This window comes from Macrotis lagotis, chromosome 1 (assembly GCF_037893015.1).
Source record: "Macrotis lagotis isolate mMagLag1 chromosome 1, bilby.v1.9.chrom.fasta, whole genome shotgun sequence".
Classification (NCBI taxonomy): Eukaryota; Metazoa; Chordata; class Mammalia; order Peramelemorphia; family Peramelidae; genus Macrotis; species Macrotis lagotis.
In genome coordinates, this window is record NC_133658.1 from 775,489,656 (window position 1) to 775,509,057 (window position 19,402).

Genomic DNA, 19,402 nt, shown 5'->3' on the forward strand with positions numbered 1-19,402 from the left:
CATCAATCTCAACAATTTCAATAATATTATCTTAACTATCCATATAAATAGTCATACTTTGGTTTTCACTGTAATCATTAACTGCCACATTCATGAATGATCCTGTATTTCCATTTCTACCTTTGCTTCAATTCTAAACTTATCCTTCAGCCTCATCATTGTCTACAGTCTTTCTATACAATTTTGCCCTCCGAACTCTGTTCCAGACTCACCTTTTTATATCTCATTTTTGAATATGACCCTCCTTCTGCAAGCCAGCAAACTATCCTTTGAAGGAAGATTATAAAAGAAAAAAAAGAAATTCAGCATAACTAATATCCATATTGGGTCTGTTGGCATGTGCAATACACAACTCTCATAATCCTCTACTTTTGTAATCATAAAAGGAAATGCATTTTATTGCCATATTTCCCCAAGTATAAGATGCACCTTAATTTTAGGGCCTAAAATTTGAAAAAAAGTATTGCATAAAGTTACTGAACTCAAGTTTTATTCATCATGAAATTCAAGAAATTCATCATGAAATTCATGACCTTCTGCTCGGCAAGTCTGATGCATTGACCCATGCTTAGTCCATTTCATTTCTTTAGGTTGTTTGTTTGTTTTTTTGTTCTGTTTTGTTTTGCAAGGCAATGGGGTTAAGTGGCTTGCCCAAGGCCACACAGCTAGGTAATTATTAAGTGTCTGAGGCCGGATTTGAACTCAGGTACTCTTGACTCCAGGGCCGGTACTCTATCCACTGCGCCACCTAGCTGCCCCTTGTCCTTCATTTTCAAAGAAGACCATGACATCAGGGAGGTAATGCCATGATAAGTATATGAATTGGATTTAAGTTAGGAGGATGCTGTGCTAGGTCACCAGTCTTTCTCCTCCAGAGCCATCTGGCTCTAGTGGTCATATATGAAAATTGGAATGACTAGAAATGGTTCTGAATATGAGGTAATCAGGGTTAAGTGACTTGCCCAAGGTCACATACCTAATATATGGCAAGTGTCTGAGGCTGAATTTTAACTCCTATCCTCCTGAATCCAAGGCCAATATTCTTATCACTGGCACCACCTGACTGGTCACATGGATTATTTGTCCCCAAACCTGTGTGGTAGGGCATTCTGAGCTCTGATCAGCTATAGTCAGACACATTGGGTAATTTAACTCTAACATAGCAATGTCATTTTGGTCCTCTTAGAGAATGAAAGGCAAGGAGATCCAATCAGTCAATACTTTTTTAATTAATTGAGAACTATTAGAAATTCAGAACTATTCAGAAATTAATTCTAGCTATTCACTGGAAGGTCAAATAATGAAGCTGGAATGTAGATGCTTTGACTACAATGAGAAGACAGGACTCATTGGAAAAAACTCTGATATTAGGAAAGATTGATGGTAAAAGGAGGAGAAGGTAATGACAGAAGGTGAGTTTGATAGTGTCCTAGAACTAAGGAACATGAGCTTGTACAGACCCAGAGACAGTGGAGAAAAAAGGGCCTGGCAAGCTATGGTCCATGGGGTCATGAAGCCTGAACAACTGAACAACAAAAAAAATACTTCTGAAGTTAGCATTTTGATCCCTATTATGACAGTAAAGGGTTTATACTAGCTATAGGACTGGGGTAAATGTGTCGACCTTAGCAAGGATCATTTTGTTTCTCTTGATGTGATATTTGTCCTTCATTTTCCAAGAAGACCACAACATGAGGGAGGTGATGCCATGACAAGCATATGAATTGGATTTGAGTGAGAGGGTGCAGTGTTAAGTTACCAGCCTTATTTTTTTCCTCCAGAGTCACATAGGGCCAGTGGCCTGATATGAATCTGGACGAGGCAAACAAGATTAAGTGACTTGCCCAAGATCACACAGCTAGTAAATGGCAAGTGTTGGGGGCTGGATTTGAACTCCCATCCTCCTGACTCCAACACTCTATCCGCTTTGCCACCTAGCTGCCCCTTCCTTTGATGTCTCTTTGAAGAAAATATTGACTCTCAGACATCCTTAAGATGAGAAATAAATTACATATTAGGGATTTCCCTGGGCCTTTTTCCCTAAAGGGAAATTTCTCAGATGTTGAATCAATTATCCAGTAAGATGGAGTTGCAGTAAATCCAAATTCTTAGCCTGCTGTAAACTGGGTAAGGACAGTTCTAAGGGAGTTGTTTGATAGCTGGAATGGCAACTAGAAAGTTGTAGCAGATAAACTACAGGAATGAACAAAGAAATATAATATGAATTGAAGCAGAGACAAGTATACAGAAGGTGGAGGTTGGGAGGGAGTGGAGATCTTAAAAATACTAATCTCTTGGGGCCGCTAGGTGGCACAGTGGATAGAGCACCACTCCCGGAGTTAGGAGTACCTGAGTTCAAATACCACCTCAGACAACTGAATAATTACCTAGCTGTATGGCCTTGGGTAAGCCACTTAACCCCATTTGCCCTGCAAAAGCTAAAAAACAAAAATAGTAAACTCTTGAAGATTTTATTTTGAGTTTTACAATTTTTTCCCTAAACTTACTTCCTTCCCCCACCCCCCACAGAAGGCAATTTACCAGTCTTTACATTGTTTCCATGGTATACATTGATCCAAATTGAATATGATGTGAGAGAGAGAAATCATATCCTTAAGGAAGGAATATAAAAGTATAAGGGATAACAAGATCAGACAATAAGATATTAGTTTTCTTTTCTTTCTAATTTGAAGGTTATAGTCTTTGGTCCAAACTCCATAGTTATTTCTCTGGATACAGATGGTATTCTGCATTGCAGACAGCCCCAAATTGTCCCTGATTGTTGCACTGATGGAATGATTGAGTCCATTGAGGTTGGATCATCGCCTCCATGTTGCTGTTAGGGTGTACAGTGTTTTTCTGGGTTCTGCTCATCTCAGAAGCCTTTTTTTTTTTTAGGTTTTTTTGCAAGGCAAATGGGGTTAAGTGGCTTGCCCAAGGACACACAGCTAGGTAATTATTAAGTGTCTGAGACCGGATTTGAACCGAGGTACTACTGACTCCAGGGCCGGTGCTTTATGCACTGCGCCACCTAGCCACTCCTGGTTCTGCTCATCTCAATCAGCATGAGTTCATGCAAATCCCTCCAGGCTTCCCTGAATTCCTGTCCCTCCTGGTTTCTAATAGAACAATACTGTTCCATAACATACATATTATACCACAGTTTGTTAAGCCATTCCCCAATTGAAGGACATTTACTTGATTTCCAATTCTTTGCCACCATAAACAGGGCTGCTATGAATATTTTTGTACAAGTGATGTTTTTGCCCTTTTTCATCCTATCTTCAGAGTACAGACCCAATGTATTGCTGGATCAAAGAGTATGCACATTTTTGTTGCCCTTTGGGTGTAACTCCAAATTGTTTTCCAGAAAGACTGGATGATGGGAGTGCGGCTAGGTGGCGCAGTGCATAAAGCACCGGCCCTGGAGTCAGGAGTACCTGGGTTCAAATCCGGTCTCAGACACTTAATAATTACCTAGCTGTGTGGCCTTGGGCAAGCCACTTAACCCTGTTTGCCTTGCAAAAACCTAAAAAACAAAACAAAACAAAAAAACATTAAGGTTGGATGAGTTCTTAGCTCCACCAACAATCACAACCCTTCCAACAATGATCATTATCCTTCCTAGTCATATTGGCCAGTCTGAGAGTTGTGAGGTGGTACCTCAGAGAAGCTTTAATTTGCATTTCTCTAGTAAGTAATGATTTAGAGTAATTTTTCATATGACTATGGATTGCTTTGATCTCTTCAGCTGTAAATTGCCTTTGCATATGGCTTTCATATTAGTGGAAAGATTTGTTTAAAGTAGCTGCTTTGACTATGGAGAATGTTCCATGATGAAAAACGAATAAATAAACTTTTGGGGCTGCCCTTCAGCTGATTTGCTTAACTTCCACGGCCTACAGATGTCTTTAGATAGAGATCTTCAACAGTTCCTCGTCGGTGAATCAGCTAATTCAGCTTCTTTTCAAATACCGATCCACGGCTAGTATGATAATAGCTTTACAAATGTCAGTCTGCTTCTCTTTTTGGCAACAGCCAATAATCACTCGGCTTTAATAGTAGAGGGATTGCTAGGAATTGAGGGAAATCTAAAGATGAGTAAGACGCAGGTCCTGATCTCAAAGAATTTAGATATATATATACCAATACATATTAATATAGAGTGGATTCGGTTTTGACACATTTAACTTGAGGTTGGATATCGGATATTGTCCAAAGCTAGAGATCGGAGACAGTCGGAGCCACGAGAGGTGAGTGAGGTGGAAGAGCACATGATTTCGGGTCAGGGAGCCCAGGTTGAGTCACCGCTTCTGGGACTCCGGAGATGTCCTTTCTTCTTCTTTGGCCTCAGTTTTCTCATCTGTACAACGAAGGCGTTGGTCTAGGTGACCTCCAAGGTCCCTTTCCAGATTCTCTATGACTTTTCCCCTCTTCCTTGTGTCTTTGTGCTTTGCATCGGGCAGATGAAACTCAGAAGCGGCTTTCGCTAGATGTGGAGCGCCTTGTTTTCGCTCGGCAGGGGGACGGGCCGTTTCTTTTCTGGCACAGGATGTTCACTGCCTGTCGGGCCAAACAGGAAACGTTCGGGGTCCTGGAATTCCCCTGGCTGCCGGTACTAGTCCGGCCGAGTCTGCGTCCTGCAGGTTCCCCAAGGCGACGGCTTGTTTTCATCCTCCAGAAAGATCAACTAGGAATGGAAGGAGCGAGACACGGGCGTTAAGAGGGCCTAGGTTATACGGTAAAAAAAACCCCAAAACCCGTGGGGGCTGTGGCCCAGGCCTGGGTGGAAAAAAGGGCGAGGAGGGCGCGCACGCGCACGAGCCCGCCCGCGGCCCCGCCCCGCCCCGACTCCGGCCCTCTCACCTTGCCAGAGGTGGCCTTTCGGGCCGACCCGTCCCCATGTAGCCCCTGGACGCTCGAGTCTGGTTTGTTTCTTTTTTTTTTTTAATTTTTTTTTGGGGGGGGTTTGTTTCGGTGAAAAAAATCGCGCGGCCAAACGCCTCGAGGCGACTCCTAAAATCGAGGGGGGAGGGCGCCCCAGAAGCGGGCCCAGTTTATTGCCAAGCCCGGGCCACCAGCGGCGGGGGCCCGGCTCCCCCCCCCGCCCCGCGGGTGGGCGGGAGGGGCGTGGTGACGTCACGCGGCGTCCTCCTCCGCCGGGAGCGGGCCCGGGGCGCCTGTGTCCGGAGGGGCGCGGGCCCGACCACTGCCCCGGCCCGGCCCGGCCCTGCTGCCGCGGGAGGCCGCGCCGGACGGACGCCGCAGCCGCGTGTCCCGCGCGCCGAGCCGGCCACGCCCCCGGGGCCCGGTGCGTACGGGCGCTTTCCTGGTTTGGGCCCGGGGGGCCGGGGGTGGGGGGCGGGCGCCGGGCCCTGGGGGCGCGGGGGGCGCTGGGCGGGGCCCCGGGGCCGGGAGGGAGCGAGCGTTTCCCGGGCGCCTCTTTATTACTGTTGCATTTTTATTTCCCGGGCCCGGCCCCGGCCCCGGCCCCCGGCCCCGGCCCCGGCCCCCGGCCCCCGGCCCCCGGCCCCGGCCCGCTCCCAGCATGGCCGGGCACTGCATGGCCCCGGCCCCGGCCCCGGCCCCCGGCCCCCGGCCCCCGGCCCCGGCCCCGGCCCCGGCCCCGGCCCCCGGCCCCCGGCCCCGGCCCCGGCCCCGGCCCCGGCCCCCGGCCCGCTCCGCTCCGCTCCCAGCGTGGCCGGGCACTGCATGGCCCCGGCCCCGGCCCGCTCCCAGCATGGCCGGGCACTGCATGGCCCCGGCCCCCGGCCCCCGGCCCCGGCCCCGGCCCGCTCCCAGCATGGCCGGGCACTGCATGCCCTGCTTTCGCCGCTCTGCTTACCAAGTTCGGCTGCAGAATTTTCATTTGATCCGGGACTTAGGACGGCTATTTGTCTTTTATAAGCCCTCCCTCCGCCCCGGACCGGCTACAGGGCCGCTTCGTAAAGTGAGAGGTGGAAAGTCTCAGGAAAGTGTGCGTGTGTGATGACGGCCCCTTCGACCTTCGGGATTTTTTTTTAGGTTTTATTTTTTGCAAGAAAATGGGGTTAAGCGGCTTGCCCAAGGCCACACAGCTAGGTCATTATTAAGTGTCTGAGGTCGGATTTGAACTCCGGTCCTCCTGACTGCAGGGCCGGTGCTCTACCCACTGTGCCGCCTAACTGCCCCTGGCCTCCTGTTTTTAAAGGCAGAAAATAAAATACATAGTATGATAAAGCAAGCCAATTATATTGAAATAGTTAAAAGTTTTTGAAAGTTCATGGTCTCCAGATTAAAAACTCCAGACTTTATAATTTTTAAAAGCAGTAGGTACTTAGTGACTGTTTTTTGACTGATTGGCAATAGGAAATTGATGGCCAGAGGGGTGAAGTGAGTGTTCGTGTTCACAAGGGGAAGCCACCCTTATGATTTGAAACCAAGGACTTTTGCATGTAAAATAATTTAAACTACAGTTAGACTTTAGTATGATTTTTGAAATTTCCCCTCTAGCATTTATTTTTATTTTATTTTATTTTTTAGGTTTTGGTTTTTTTTGCAAGGCAAACGGGGTTAAGTGGCTTGCCCAAGGCCACACAGCTAGGTCATTATTAAGTGTCTGAGCCCGGATTTGAACCCAGGTATTCCTGACTCCAGGGCCGGTACTTTATCCACTGCGCCACCTAGCCACCCCCCTCAAGCATTCATAAACTTTCTGTGGCCTAGGATATTGGAATTGGACCGTAGAGACCTGTGTTTCAAGCTTGAGCTTGATAATGTGATTTTGAATCTCACTTCGTCTCACTCTATTTTTTTTTCATAAAAATGACAATAATACCCACATTGCCTACTTGAGAGGATAGTGCTCTGTGAATCTTAAGGTAATATATAGGGGCAAAGTGTTTAGAACACCCGCCAGTCCCGGAATCAGGATCTGAGTTAAAATTCGGCCAGAGACACTTGGTAACTTACTGGCTGTGTGACCTTGGGCAAGACACTTAACGGCCTTGCAAACAAAAAAGAAAAAAGGTAATATTTAAGTGAGCTCATCTTTATTAAGTACTTTATAAATATTAAAGGCAGGCAGCTAGATGGCACAGTGAATAGAGCACCGGATCTGGAGTCAGGAGTACCTGGGTTCAAACCCGGCCTCAGACACTTAATAATGACCTAGCTGTGTGGCCTTGGGCAAGCCACTTAAATCCATTGCCTTGCACTAAAAAAATATATATATATATTAAAGGCACTGCACTAATTCTCAGTGAAATTTATAATTGAATGAGGGAAGAAATACACAGGCACAACAAATAAACCAATATATGGGAGATAGACGTTTAAAGAAGAATCTAGGTAAAGTGCTGTGAGAAATTTCAGAAGGAGATGGTATCTGAACTGAGGCTTAAAGGAAAGGAAAAATTTCAATGATTTGCATTGGGGAAAAGGAGTTGGAGAAAATATGTTTTAAACTTTTGAGACTACACAATTAAAAGCACAGATATGAGTAGGAACAGGATGCAGAGGCAATAGAAAGTAGTTCAGTTTGGTTGATGAGTAGCAGCATAAAGATACAATAACTCTGGGAAAACAGGTTAGAATCAAATGTGAAAGGACAAGGAACTGCTCCTCAAAATGAACTTCATATTTTAAAGGAGAAGTAGCATGATCAGAATATATGCATTTAGGAAGATCTGGGCAGCACTGTGAAAGATTGGCTGGTGGTTTTTTTACCTTTTTGGCATGTATATCCCTTCTTTGTGACAGTGTCACTAATAATAAATATTTATGAAGCGCCTGTTATGTGCCAGATACTGTGCTAGGTGCTGTGGTTACATAGTACAAAGCTGCTAACAATCTGCGTAAGGAGCTTTCCCATTCTAATGAGAAATTATATTTAATAATATAAAGTCCATAATTATAAAGTGAATTTATTCTTTTCATTGGCTTCTACATGTAGGATTTTAGGTGGGATTTTAGATGGGATTTGAAGGGAGACAGAGATGAGGAAGGAGAGCATTTCAGGCATGGGAGAGAGCCAGAGAATATGCTCAGAACCAAGAGATGTGTCTTGTAAGAGGAACACCAAGGCCAGTTGTGGGGAGAAGGGGGAAAGAGGAATTTGGTTGGATAAAGATAAGCTAGGTAAATGTGAAGGGCTTTGAATGCCAAATAAAATTTCATATTTGATTCTGAATGTGATGGTGAGCCTATGGAGTTTATTGATTAGGGGACTATATGTTCATAGTACAAGGATCACTTTGGTATCTGAGTAGTGAATGAGAGACTTTTGGCAGGCTGATAAATCAGCAGACTTGCAGTAGTTTAGGGTGATGGAAATAACAGAAGAGAGAAGGGAATGTATTTAAGAGATGTTATAAAGGTGAAATCAACAGGCCTTGTGAACAATTTGGATAGGTGAGACAGAGTGAGAAGTCAAGGGTGACACCTAGATTTTGAACCTGAGAGAGACTGAGAGGATGGTGTTAATGCTCTTTGCTACACCATCTTATAAATGGGTGGTAAATCTATTTATAGATAGAGTGAAAGTGTTGGTCAAAAGTGCTGAATAGGAAGAACTGAGGACATGCATTCAGTAATAGTTTGTTAACTCAACATGCAGACTTTTGTTTAGTCTTTTACTCCTTAATGAGAATCTATTTCTTTGTCACTGTAGTTATCTACAGAAGGCCAGCTGGATGGTACAGAGGGGTAGAAGAAGGGAAGCTAGATGGCAGAGTGGTCAAGCACTGGCCTGAAATCAGGATTACCTGGGTTCAAATATAGCCTCACTTAATAACTGTGTGACTTTGGGCAAGTCACTTAACCCTGATTGCTTCACATCCAGGACCATTTCCAGTCGTCCTGATTTATATCTGACTACTGGATCCCGATGACTCCAGAGTAATAAGTGAGGCTGATGACTTAGCACAATCTCCTTACTCAAATCCAATTAACTCTCATATTATGACATCACTTCCCTTTGAGAAAAGGACAAACATCATCATCATCAGTTATCTAAAAAAAAAAACCAGAAGAGAAGTTTGGCTGGATCAAAGAAGGGGAAATAATGGTCAGTGAGACTGGAAAGAAGTTGTGTACCATGTAGTGAAGGTCTTTAAAAGCTAAACTGAAGCGTTTATATTTTAATCACAGGGGCATTAGGAAATCAGTGGAACTTGATAGAGGGATGTGATTTGGTCATATTTGTTCTTTTGCAAAGTTATTGGCATCTTTGTGAAAGATAGAATATAGTACGAAAAAACTTGAGGGGAGAGGTGATAGGACCTGAATTGAGATTCTGATTCTGAGTAGAGAGATTTGAATGGGAGAGATACAAACAGTAAAATTTGGCAAATGACTAGCTATGTGGGAAAGAATTACATGGTTTGTAAATCCAGTTTACCAAACTTAAGATGGTGCCCTTAACAGAAATAGGAAATTTTTTTTTTGGCCTGGCAGTGGGGGCAAAGTAACTTGGCCAAGGTCACATAGCTAAGTAAATATTAAGTGCCTGAGGCTGAAATTGAACTCATTCTCCTGACTCCAAGGCCCATGCTCCTTCCACTGCGCCATCTAGCTGTCTTCTATAGCAGAGTTGTCCAACCTAACTAAAAGTTTTTATTGAAACAATAGATAATATATTTTGATTTGTCATTTTAGCTTGGCTTCATTTATTGAAGCATTTAGTAATCCCACAGGGGACTGCATAAAATCCCACTGCCAACATTTTGGACAGTTCTGCTCTATAAGAAAGGTTTTGGAAGGAAGGTTTTGAGAAAAATAATGCGTCCTGATCTTGACATTTTACATTTGGGATGCTTAGAGGATGTTGAGTTGGAAATGACCAATAGGCTCTTGATGTAAGACTGGAACTTTAGAAAGAAACTTGTTGGAGCTGATAATGTAGATTTGCATAGTGATGATAATCCTTGGGAGTATTTAGGGATTCCCAGGACAAAACCTTGGGTTAAACCTACAATTGGGGGCATGATATGATAATAAGCCAACAGTGGAGACTGTCTTATAGAAAGGAAGAGAACAGAGAAATTATTTTTGTGAACTCCCAGGGAAGATGGTCAGTAGTGTCAGATGCTCAGAGAAGTCAATACCTGACAATAGTCAATCATCAGCCTTTGTATGAAGAAAACTTTGAATGCAAATCAGCTCCTAAGGTGTGTAACCCATTCTATTTTTAAAGCATAAAGCCAATTGCTAGCAGGTGTATCCTTACTACAAGCTGAAGTTTTTCTCTGTGACTTCCACTTGTTGCTCCTAGTTTTGCCCTTTGGGATCCATCAGAAAGAATCAAGTAGACCCTTTCTGTGCCCCTTATGTAGACAGTTATGTCTCTATTGCCTAAGTTTCCTCTTTGCCAGGTGAAAAAATCCTCAATTCCTTTAATCAGTTTTCAAAGGGCATAATTTCAAGGCTGTTTACATCCTGTTGGCTTTTTTCTGGATGTTTTCCAGCTTATCAGTGTCTTTGCTAACTGTGTGGTATCCAGAAGTGTTTGCAGTATTCCCACTTATAGTGTGATGGCAGAATTGAGCAAGTTTATAAACTTCCTTTGAACATAGTATTATTTCTCTCAATGACATCTCCATATTTTTAAACCAGAATAAGTTAATCTTTGCTATTTTTTTTCTGTCTTTTGAAAGAATAAATTATTATTGAGGCAAGTCAATGGAAAGAGAAAGCTCTTGCAAATATCTAGAAATTTGAAGTCTCCTATCACCATATTCTCTAGATTTGTGATTCCTTTTCTCTCTACTCTGATATTTCTTTCTCCTATCCTGGTGGTTTCTAGTAAACTCATAAGGACAATATCACTTCTCTTAATAATCCATTTGTACCCAAGTGCTCTTTGTTCTCATTTCTTCTTATTTTTCCTGAATTTCTTCATAAGAATATACTTGAGTCTGTCTTCTAAATATGAAGTTCTGTTCCACTTCTGCCTTTTGAATAGATTGCCATATTTCCGTTATGGGGCACTTGTTGTCATATCTCAGTGATTGCAGTTAAGCCAAATTTGGCTTTGGCATTAGCTTATTCAGTTTACTTGTTACTCATATTTAGTGCGTTTGTGTAAAGGCAGCTGAGACCCCAAGCTTTATTGAAGACTGTTTTCTTAGATATTTTGTCCTTTAGAATTATAGGCCATATATCTACTTTTATTTTTTTGTCTTAAGTTGTCAAAAACTTTCCAGAAACTTGGGAGATATACATATGCTGATGTATAATTGTATTTTTCCTGACCCCTTATTCTAAGTTTTAAAGTCCATTTTATTGAATTTGTAAGGCAAATATATTCTTAGCCACATATTATCTGCATGTTGTTCCTTATCAAGAATTTCTTTCTATATTTTAAGGTGTGGTTGAGAAATCAAAATATTGTTTGAAGATATTATTTTACTAACCAAATACTATACAATATGGCTTATGCTTACTCCTACATTTATCTTTCATTTGAAACCTGTGCTTTTTTTTATAACAAGAGTGATGAAGCTAACAAAAGTTTCTTGTCCAGGATCATTCATATTTGACAATGCTTTCAGAAATTCTTCTATCATTTGTTTTACATCACTCTAAGAAGGTAGTAGTCCTTAGGATTAGCATTATCTTATGAAGTTCTTTGTCATGTCTTGAATACTTGTTCATTGAAGACTAGATTTCTTTGTTGTTAATGTCAAATTAGCAAATAGCTGTGTTGTGGTCTTAGCAGGGAGTTTAGTCACTAACCACCACTACTTGTCTTATCTTCCTCCAGATAATCTCTGCCTTGGTTACAACTATGGATCCATATCTTTGTTTCTTAGAGAGAAGCAACTACTTCATTCTTAAAGGATCCAATTCTTTTCTGGGAAAAGCCTAATATCTTTACCTTATTGGAAGTATAGTCCTTTTCTGCTGTGTCCTGTTTCTCTACTATTTTGCCTCCCATTATAAATCAAGAATCCCTTCTACTTCTTCAAATTCTTTCATCTTTGTTTTTACATAAAGACATTCTATCTGTTTTTTTTTGTTTGTTTTTTTCTTTTGGCAAGGCAATGGGGTAAGTGACTTGCCCCAGGTCACACAGCTAATTAATTATTAAGTGTCTGAGATCAAATTTGAACTCAAGTCCTCCTGACTCCAGGGCTGGTCTGCCATCCACTGCACCACCTAGCTGCCCTATTCTATCTGTTTTAAATAAAAACTTATCTATGATAATCTGGAGAGTAGGGAGATGATAGAATCCTAGATTTAGAACTGGAAGGCCATTTAGTTCAACCTCTTCATTTTATAGAAGATGAACTGAGGTCCAGAGAGTTTAAATGACTTGGCAAAAGACATGCAGCAAAGAAGAAAGATATGATGACTAATAAGTTTACCCAGTCTTCTAGGAGAGAGATTTGTATTTGTCTTTCTACACTCTGGGCTTAGCACAGTATCTGGAACATAGAATATATTTATTTGATAAATGTTGATTGAGTAGTTAGATAGTGTGGTTATGTAAAACAGAAAAATTCTGTGCCCAGTCAGAAGAAACAGGAAACAAATATTTATTAAGCACCTACCGTGTACCAGGAATATCTTGTTTGCACAACAGCTTTAGGAGGTAGGTGCTATTATTCCCATTTTACAATTGAGAAAACCAGAAAGGACAGAGGTGAAATGATCTGCCCAGGGTTATTAAATCAGTAAATCTCTCTGATTGTGAATTTGAACTCAGGTCTTCCTGATTTCAGACTCACAGTGCTCTAGTCTCCCAGCTGCCCTATATGCCTGCTATATGCCAGACATTGTGCTAGGTGTTGGGGATAAAAGCACAGGAAGTAATAGTTTATTTTTTGGTTTTCCAACTACATGTAACAGTAGTTTTCGACAATCATCTTTTTGCAGAATTTTGAGTTTTACTTTTCTCCTTCCTTGCCCTGACATAGATCCATTATTAATCATGTCGTGGAAGAAGAATTAAATCAGAACAGAGAAAAACATTACAGAAGAAAAGAAACATAGTATTTAAGACAACTTAAAAATCAAATGTAGTTAAGTTTTGGTCTGCATTTAAACTTCATAGTTCCTTCTCTGGATATGGATGATATTTTCCATCATAAGTCTTTTAGAATTGTCTAGAGGCTAAAATTACAAGGAATGAAATGATCTCTGCTTGCATTGATCTTACATTCTAATGGAAGAGACAACAAATACATATACAATACAGGATAAATAAAAAGTTAATAAATACAATACACTCATGAGGACACTTAAAAACATCCAAATGTTTTAATGCCAGGTACCATGGAAAGGGGGCATTAGAAGTTGGGGAAAATCAGGAAAGAATTCATGCACATACAGTTTGCAAACTGTATCTTAAAGAAAGAGAAAGACTCAGTAAGGAGGTGCATTCCAGATAATGCATAGAGACTCTGGAATAATGTGAATAAGAAATAGAAGGTCAATTTGACTCAGCTTGCAGAGTGAAGTAGGGAGAGTAGTGTCCAACAAGACCAGAAAGGCAGGTTGAAACTAGGTTGTGTTAGAAGAGTTTTTATTCCAGAGGCAATAAGAAATCCTTAGAGTTGGTTAAATCAAAGGTAACATGGTCAAATATATGTTTAAGGGAGCAGTATAGAATGCACTAGAATTGTGAGATTGGATGGTTTAGTGAGGTCCTTGGATCACCTCTGTCTGGGGCGGCCCAGAATTCCAGCAAAGTGCTGAGAAGGTGGTCAAATTTGTCTTAGAAGAATTAAAAGTTGTAATAAGGTTTTTTGGTAGGTTAACCTGCGGAAGGATCATTACCAAGAGTGAGAGAGCACTAGTACTCTCAAGTTCAAAGCCAGATCTTGACTCAGTTCAGTGTGCAGTCCCTCAGCATTAGGTGGAGTGGTGGCCTTGGTGGTTAGGCACCAGGGGCAGTCCATTCGCCTGATGTGTGATTCTTCCCCAGTGCTTGGTCCTGGTTCCACATTGGTGTGGGGGGGATTTTCCACACAGCATCCAGACATCACCATCTATCAAATCAGGCCAATGGGTGAAACAATTCTGGAAAAGGCAGTGAGAAGGATATCTTTGCACAACACTCCCCTCACTATAATGAACATAATGTGCAAGTCGTGTCATCATGTTTATGATGACATGGTCCTCTTGGAACACAGCAGCTACAAGTAGAATTATGAGAGATTTTAGACAGGAAAACCTGTTGCAGTGATCCTGGTGAGAGAGGAAGAGGGCACTTTCCACTTTACAAGTGGAAAAATGGGTGGGATGAAAGAGATGTGAAGGTAGAAAGAGCTAGACTTGGCAACTGATTGAATAGAGGAGTGAGGGAGAGTGAGGAATTGAGGATAATAATGAAACTATGGCCCTGGGTCACTGAAATTGTTTTGAAGAGAGAACGGTTCTAGAAAGAATGAGTTATAAGCTCATGGGAGACTGGAACTGGATTTGTAGATCTAAGTGTTATCTGCATAGAGATGATAGTTAAACCCATGTGAACTAGTGAGTTTAGCAGTCCACAAGATAGAGGAAAAGAGAAAAGGGCCAGATCAAAAACTTGAGGAATAGCCACAATTAGGCAGCATTATGTGGATGATAAGCCTGCAAAGAAGATGTTAGTCAGGGAGGAAGGATTTCTCCTGTTTTCATGTTTTCTGGAAGCAAGTTTCTTGCTGTTTTTGTTTACAGTTACCAGTCATTTCTCATGGTGAACATTTAGTACATTTTGCTAATAAATGGTTGAAATTGAAATCTTTTTTTTTCCCTGGGAATTTATTTCTAGAATTCATTGTGATTCAGATTTTTGAGTTCCATTTGATAACAACAAATGCCATATATATATATATATATATATATATATATATATATATATATTTTAAATGCTATATTTTCTAAAATGCTTCTTCATGTGTTTTGTTTTCAGATCTTACATCAAAGAAGACTTGTGTTTTGTAGACATTTTCATTTTCTTCTTCAAAGCAACAAATTCCAGTATGGAGACCTAGGATTTTTAAAGGGACATAGTCTAAACCCTGGGAGGTAGTTTTGTGCTTGTTGAATATAGATATTAAATAATGAAGGATGATTTTAAAGTACCTTTTGAGAGTTAATGATGCATTGTGCATCTATACAATAATTTTTTGGTAGGGCAGCAATTTTTAAGCATATAGGAAAAAACTGTCAGGTGTTTTGGTATATCCTTAGGTAAAAATGATAGCTCTTCTATATATATGATCCCCAGAAAATGTGCTGTAACTTTATTTTTTAAATGCAAAGAAAAAGCTTCTGCATAGTAATTAATACCTTTTTGAAGTTTATAGAAAAATCTGTAGGAAAAGTATAACATCAGGGAGTTCTAAATTATAGAAGGTTTTAAAACTAGTTATAGTGAAATAGAGGACTAACAGATACTGCAAAAATATTGAATAAATCATCAACCTTTTACTTCAAGGTTTTCTTTTTCTTTAATTTAAAGCAATGGGGTTAAATGACTTGCCCATGGTCACACAGCTGGGTAATATTATCTGAGGCCAGCTTTGAACTCAGGTCCTCCTGACTCCAGGGCTGGTGCTCTATCCACTGCACCACCTAGCCGCCCCCAACCTTTTACTTCAAAACAGAAGCATTAATATTTGTGTGAAGTTTAGCAAGTGACAAAATATAGAAGGAAAACAAAATTTGGCCGGAAGAAACCATATTTATCTTTATTCAGTGTACAAGTTTGTGTGTGTTGGACTTTGAAAGTGAAGTTAAAGAATACTAGATTGTAAAGCATTCCATTAACTTTTTTAAGCATGGCCTCAATTTGGCAGTATAATTAAAAATATTTCTAACATTGTAAAGTTTGTTTCAAGTGGTTAAGATATTTTTTGTCCTTTGAAAAATGCCTTTAGGAAAATAAGTGTTAAATAGGATCTAAAAGTGATTATTTTTTGTATCTTCTCTAGCACTATATATATATATATATATATGTATGTATATGTATATATATATACATATATATACACACTTTTAAATGATCAGGTTTTACAGCTTCCTGTAAAAAGCAAAAAAAGATAATTTGAGTTTTCTCTAATTTTTCAAGGTTTTTGAAATACAGAAATATACATATGTATATGAATATAAATGTGGGTTTATGATGTATATCTCTATAAAGTGCAACAACTTTCAGTTCATTGAGGTAGCATTGTACTAATTGAGCAACATGATGATAAAAATAGCACCCTATAAGCCTGAAAGAGTTAATTAAATCCAAAGTAAAATACTAGATACCATTCAGGTGATCTGGGAAAATTACTTCTTAAAGAGGACATTATGTAATTCAAATGCTGGACATCCAATAACACTTGCTACTTACTTAAATCTCAGTTTTTTAGTGTAAAAAGATGAAAACATACACTTGTTTGTTTTTAGCTAAATATTTAACTAATATTACAAATTCACGCACAAAACTACCTCCCAGAGAAAGACTTGTCCCATTTTATTCCCCAAATACTCAATTATGAACGTGGTAGAGGACAGTGTTTTGCTATCACGTTTGATGACTAGTGATGCACATGAAATGAAATATGATTTGTCATGTGAACTTTACAGAATGTCTACATACTCTGCTTTCCCAGTCAATGTTCCAATCTCAGAAAGGAGTCTTGCTCGGGCTGGATTTTATTACACTGGTGTGAACGATAAAGTTAAATGTTTCTGTTGTGGCTTAATGCTGGATAATTGGAAACAAGGAGACAATGCTATTGACAAACATAAACAGCTATATCCTAGCTGTGCCTTCATTCAGAATTTGATCGCAGTTAATATGGGATCTTCTCAGTCTACATTTTCTTCTTCAGTGAATAATACCTCACGTTCATTATCTTCCAGTTCAGGACAGAGTGGGTATTTCAGTGGTTCTTATTCCAGTTTTCCACTGGAGCCAGTTAATTCCAGAGCAGCTGAGGACTTGTCCCCTTTGAACACCAGTCCCTACAGTTATTCAATGAGTACTGAAGATGCCAGAATTCTTACTTATCAGATGTGGCCATTGACGTTTCTGTCACCATTAGATCTGGCAAGAGCTGGCTTTTATTACATAGGACCTGGAGACATGGTAGCTTGCTTTGCCTGTGGTGGGAAACTGAGTAATTGGGAACCAAAAGATGATGCCATGTCAGAACATCGGAGACATTTTCCTAATTGTCCTTTCCTGGAAAATCAAATCCAAGAAGCATCAAGGTTCAGTGTCTCTAATCTGAGCATGCAAACCCATGCAGCCCGTGCAAAAACCTTTGTGACCTGGCCACCTCAAATTCCAGTTCATCCAGAGCAGCTTGCAAGTGCTGGCTTTTATTATGTGGGTAAGAAACCTAAATCAGAGGAATTTTCATAGCTCTTAGCCATGAAATTTTTAATTAGTAAATTAGAACATTGCACATATTCAAGTTTTGGTTCAATTTTCTTTTTTGTTAGGTCGAAATGATGATGTCAAATGCTTTTGCTGTGATGGTGGACTGAGATGTTGGGAATCAGGAGATGATCCTTGGGTGGAACATGCCAAATGGTTCCCAAGGCAAGTACTCTGATGATAGACAAGATTATGTTAAGAGAAGTAGGCTTAACTGAATGATTGGATTCAAATTTGAATTACATTAAATCTTCATGTACATATAATGGTTGAAATAATCAAATTGATTATGTTTTTTTAAATTGATCCTAACTACAGTTAATTGCTCTTTTTCTATTACTGCCTAAAGCATGATTTATTGTCTCTGAACTTCAGAAATTCACTGTCCTATAATGAGTTTAATTTAGAAGTCCAGTTCTCCTGTTACTCTGAAGGATGTTGGTGTTATCCAAAGAAGTCTGGTTCCCTATCTAACCTTGCAGGTGGACTCAAGCAGTGGAACATTTCTTCTTTACAGAACTGGATTGTTGCTAGCTCTCATTCCCCGTTTCCATTCAATCATATTTCCTTGTGTGGTTGATTCTAGCTTCCTCAGAATCTAAGTTTAGCTGGGGAAGCTGAGGTCCTATTTATTGGTAAATTCATACTTTACTAATAAATTGATCATGCCACTGTCTAATTTTAACTGTTGCATGGGGAAGGAATGATATGTTGTGGATGGGTGTTTTCCAGATGATTGAATTTTATCATATAGCAATCATTTTTCATCTAAATCATTCTTTTTTTTTGTTTGTTTGTTTTTGAAGTCTTGGCAAGGCAATGGGGTTAAGTGGCTTGCCTAAGGCTACACAGCTAGGTAATTATTGTCTGAGGCCAGATTTGAATTCAGGTACTCCTCACTCCAGGGCCAGTGCTCTATCCACTGCACTACCTAGCCGACCCCCATCTAAATCATTCTTTATGGAAATCTTCCTAAAATATGACATTACTTATTATGACAGGAAACTAAGAATACTAAATATGCTTAAATTGCTTTTTGAGATTCAGGGTGTTCTTGATTTGTACTGTGCTATGTAATACAGTGGTTCTGAAAGAGAGGGTTGTTTGCTTCTTTACTCTTTGGCCCTAAACTGCTGACATTTTGAATGTATGTGCCCCCTCTGTTGATTGTCTGTTATAACTTAGGAAGTGCTGAATTAGGGGCCTTTATAGTACTGTGGCAAAATCCTGAGCCTGGAACTAAGAGAACTGGGTTCTCCTCTTGGTTTAACTAGTTTTGTGATCTTGGGCAAGAAGCGAATCTAGATTACTTTGTTTCTTTTATTTTTTGCAAGGCAATGGGGTTAAGTGGCTTGCCCAAGGCCAAACAGCTAGGTAATTATTAAGTGTCTGAGAGCGGATTTGAACCCAGGCACTCCTGACTCCAGGGCCGGTGCTCTATCCACTAAGTCACCTAGCCGCCCCGATTACTTTGTTTCTAATAATGACTTTTTACTATACTTTTCTTGTATATCTTTGTGGTTTTTAATTTAAAACAACCCATAAATATCAGCATTTGTTCTTAAATATTTAGCTGAATCTGCCATCTTACTGGTATTGAGTATCATAGTGCATATCACAAATCCTGTCTTCTTATGCTATAGAAACTTGTACTTTGTTTAAGTGAATCCTTTCTAGAACATGGTATATAAACCTTAAAGCACTGTTTAATTAAGTAAATAATTTATTATTTTTACTATGAATAGTGCTATGAATTTTATTTAATTTAGAAGTCATTATGAATTGTATTTAATTTATCAGTTTACCAACTGGAAAGTTATCAAAAATTGGCATTTTCCAATAAAAATTTTCCAGTAAAAATCTAGTAATTAACACTGATGACAAAATAGTTGAATTTTATAGGACTTAATTGCCTAAATATTATTTATTGTTATGGAAAAGAAAAACCTCTTCATATAATAAATCACTATCTTTTTATATGAGAAGGTAGACTTAAGGAAATAAGGAGTTTATTATTCCTTAACTAGAATTTGAAATGAATTTCTTCTTAGC

The 19,402-nt window shown here is 40.0% G+C and overlaps 1 protein-coding gene across 4 annotated transcripts in view; it reads left to right on the plus strand.

Annotated features, from left to right (window-relative positions):
• Positions 1-4,582: 4,582 nt before the first annotated feature.
• Positions 4,583-19,402, plus strand: part of LOC141508174 (baculoviral IAP repeat-containing protein 2-like) — a 57,111-nt gene continuing 42,291 nt past the window's right edge. For 2 of the 4 annotated variants that reach the window (XM_074216555.1, XM_074216558.1), the window contains exons 1-3: positions 4,824-4,928; positions 14,882-17,303; positions 17,416-17,515. In XM_074216555.1, coding sequence (XP_074072656.1) covers positions 16,460-17,303; positions 17,416-17,515 — 944 coding nt within the window. In that variant the 5' untranslated portion in view covers positions 4,824-4,928; positions 14,882-16,459. Of the gene's footprint in view, positions 4,742-4,823; positions 4,929-5,237; positions 5,312-14,881; positions 17,304-17,415; positions 17,516-19,402 lie in introns of those variants that run through there. The other 2 variants (XM_074216556.1, XM_074216557.1) reach the window with 2 other exon arrangements.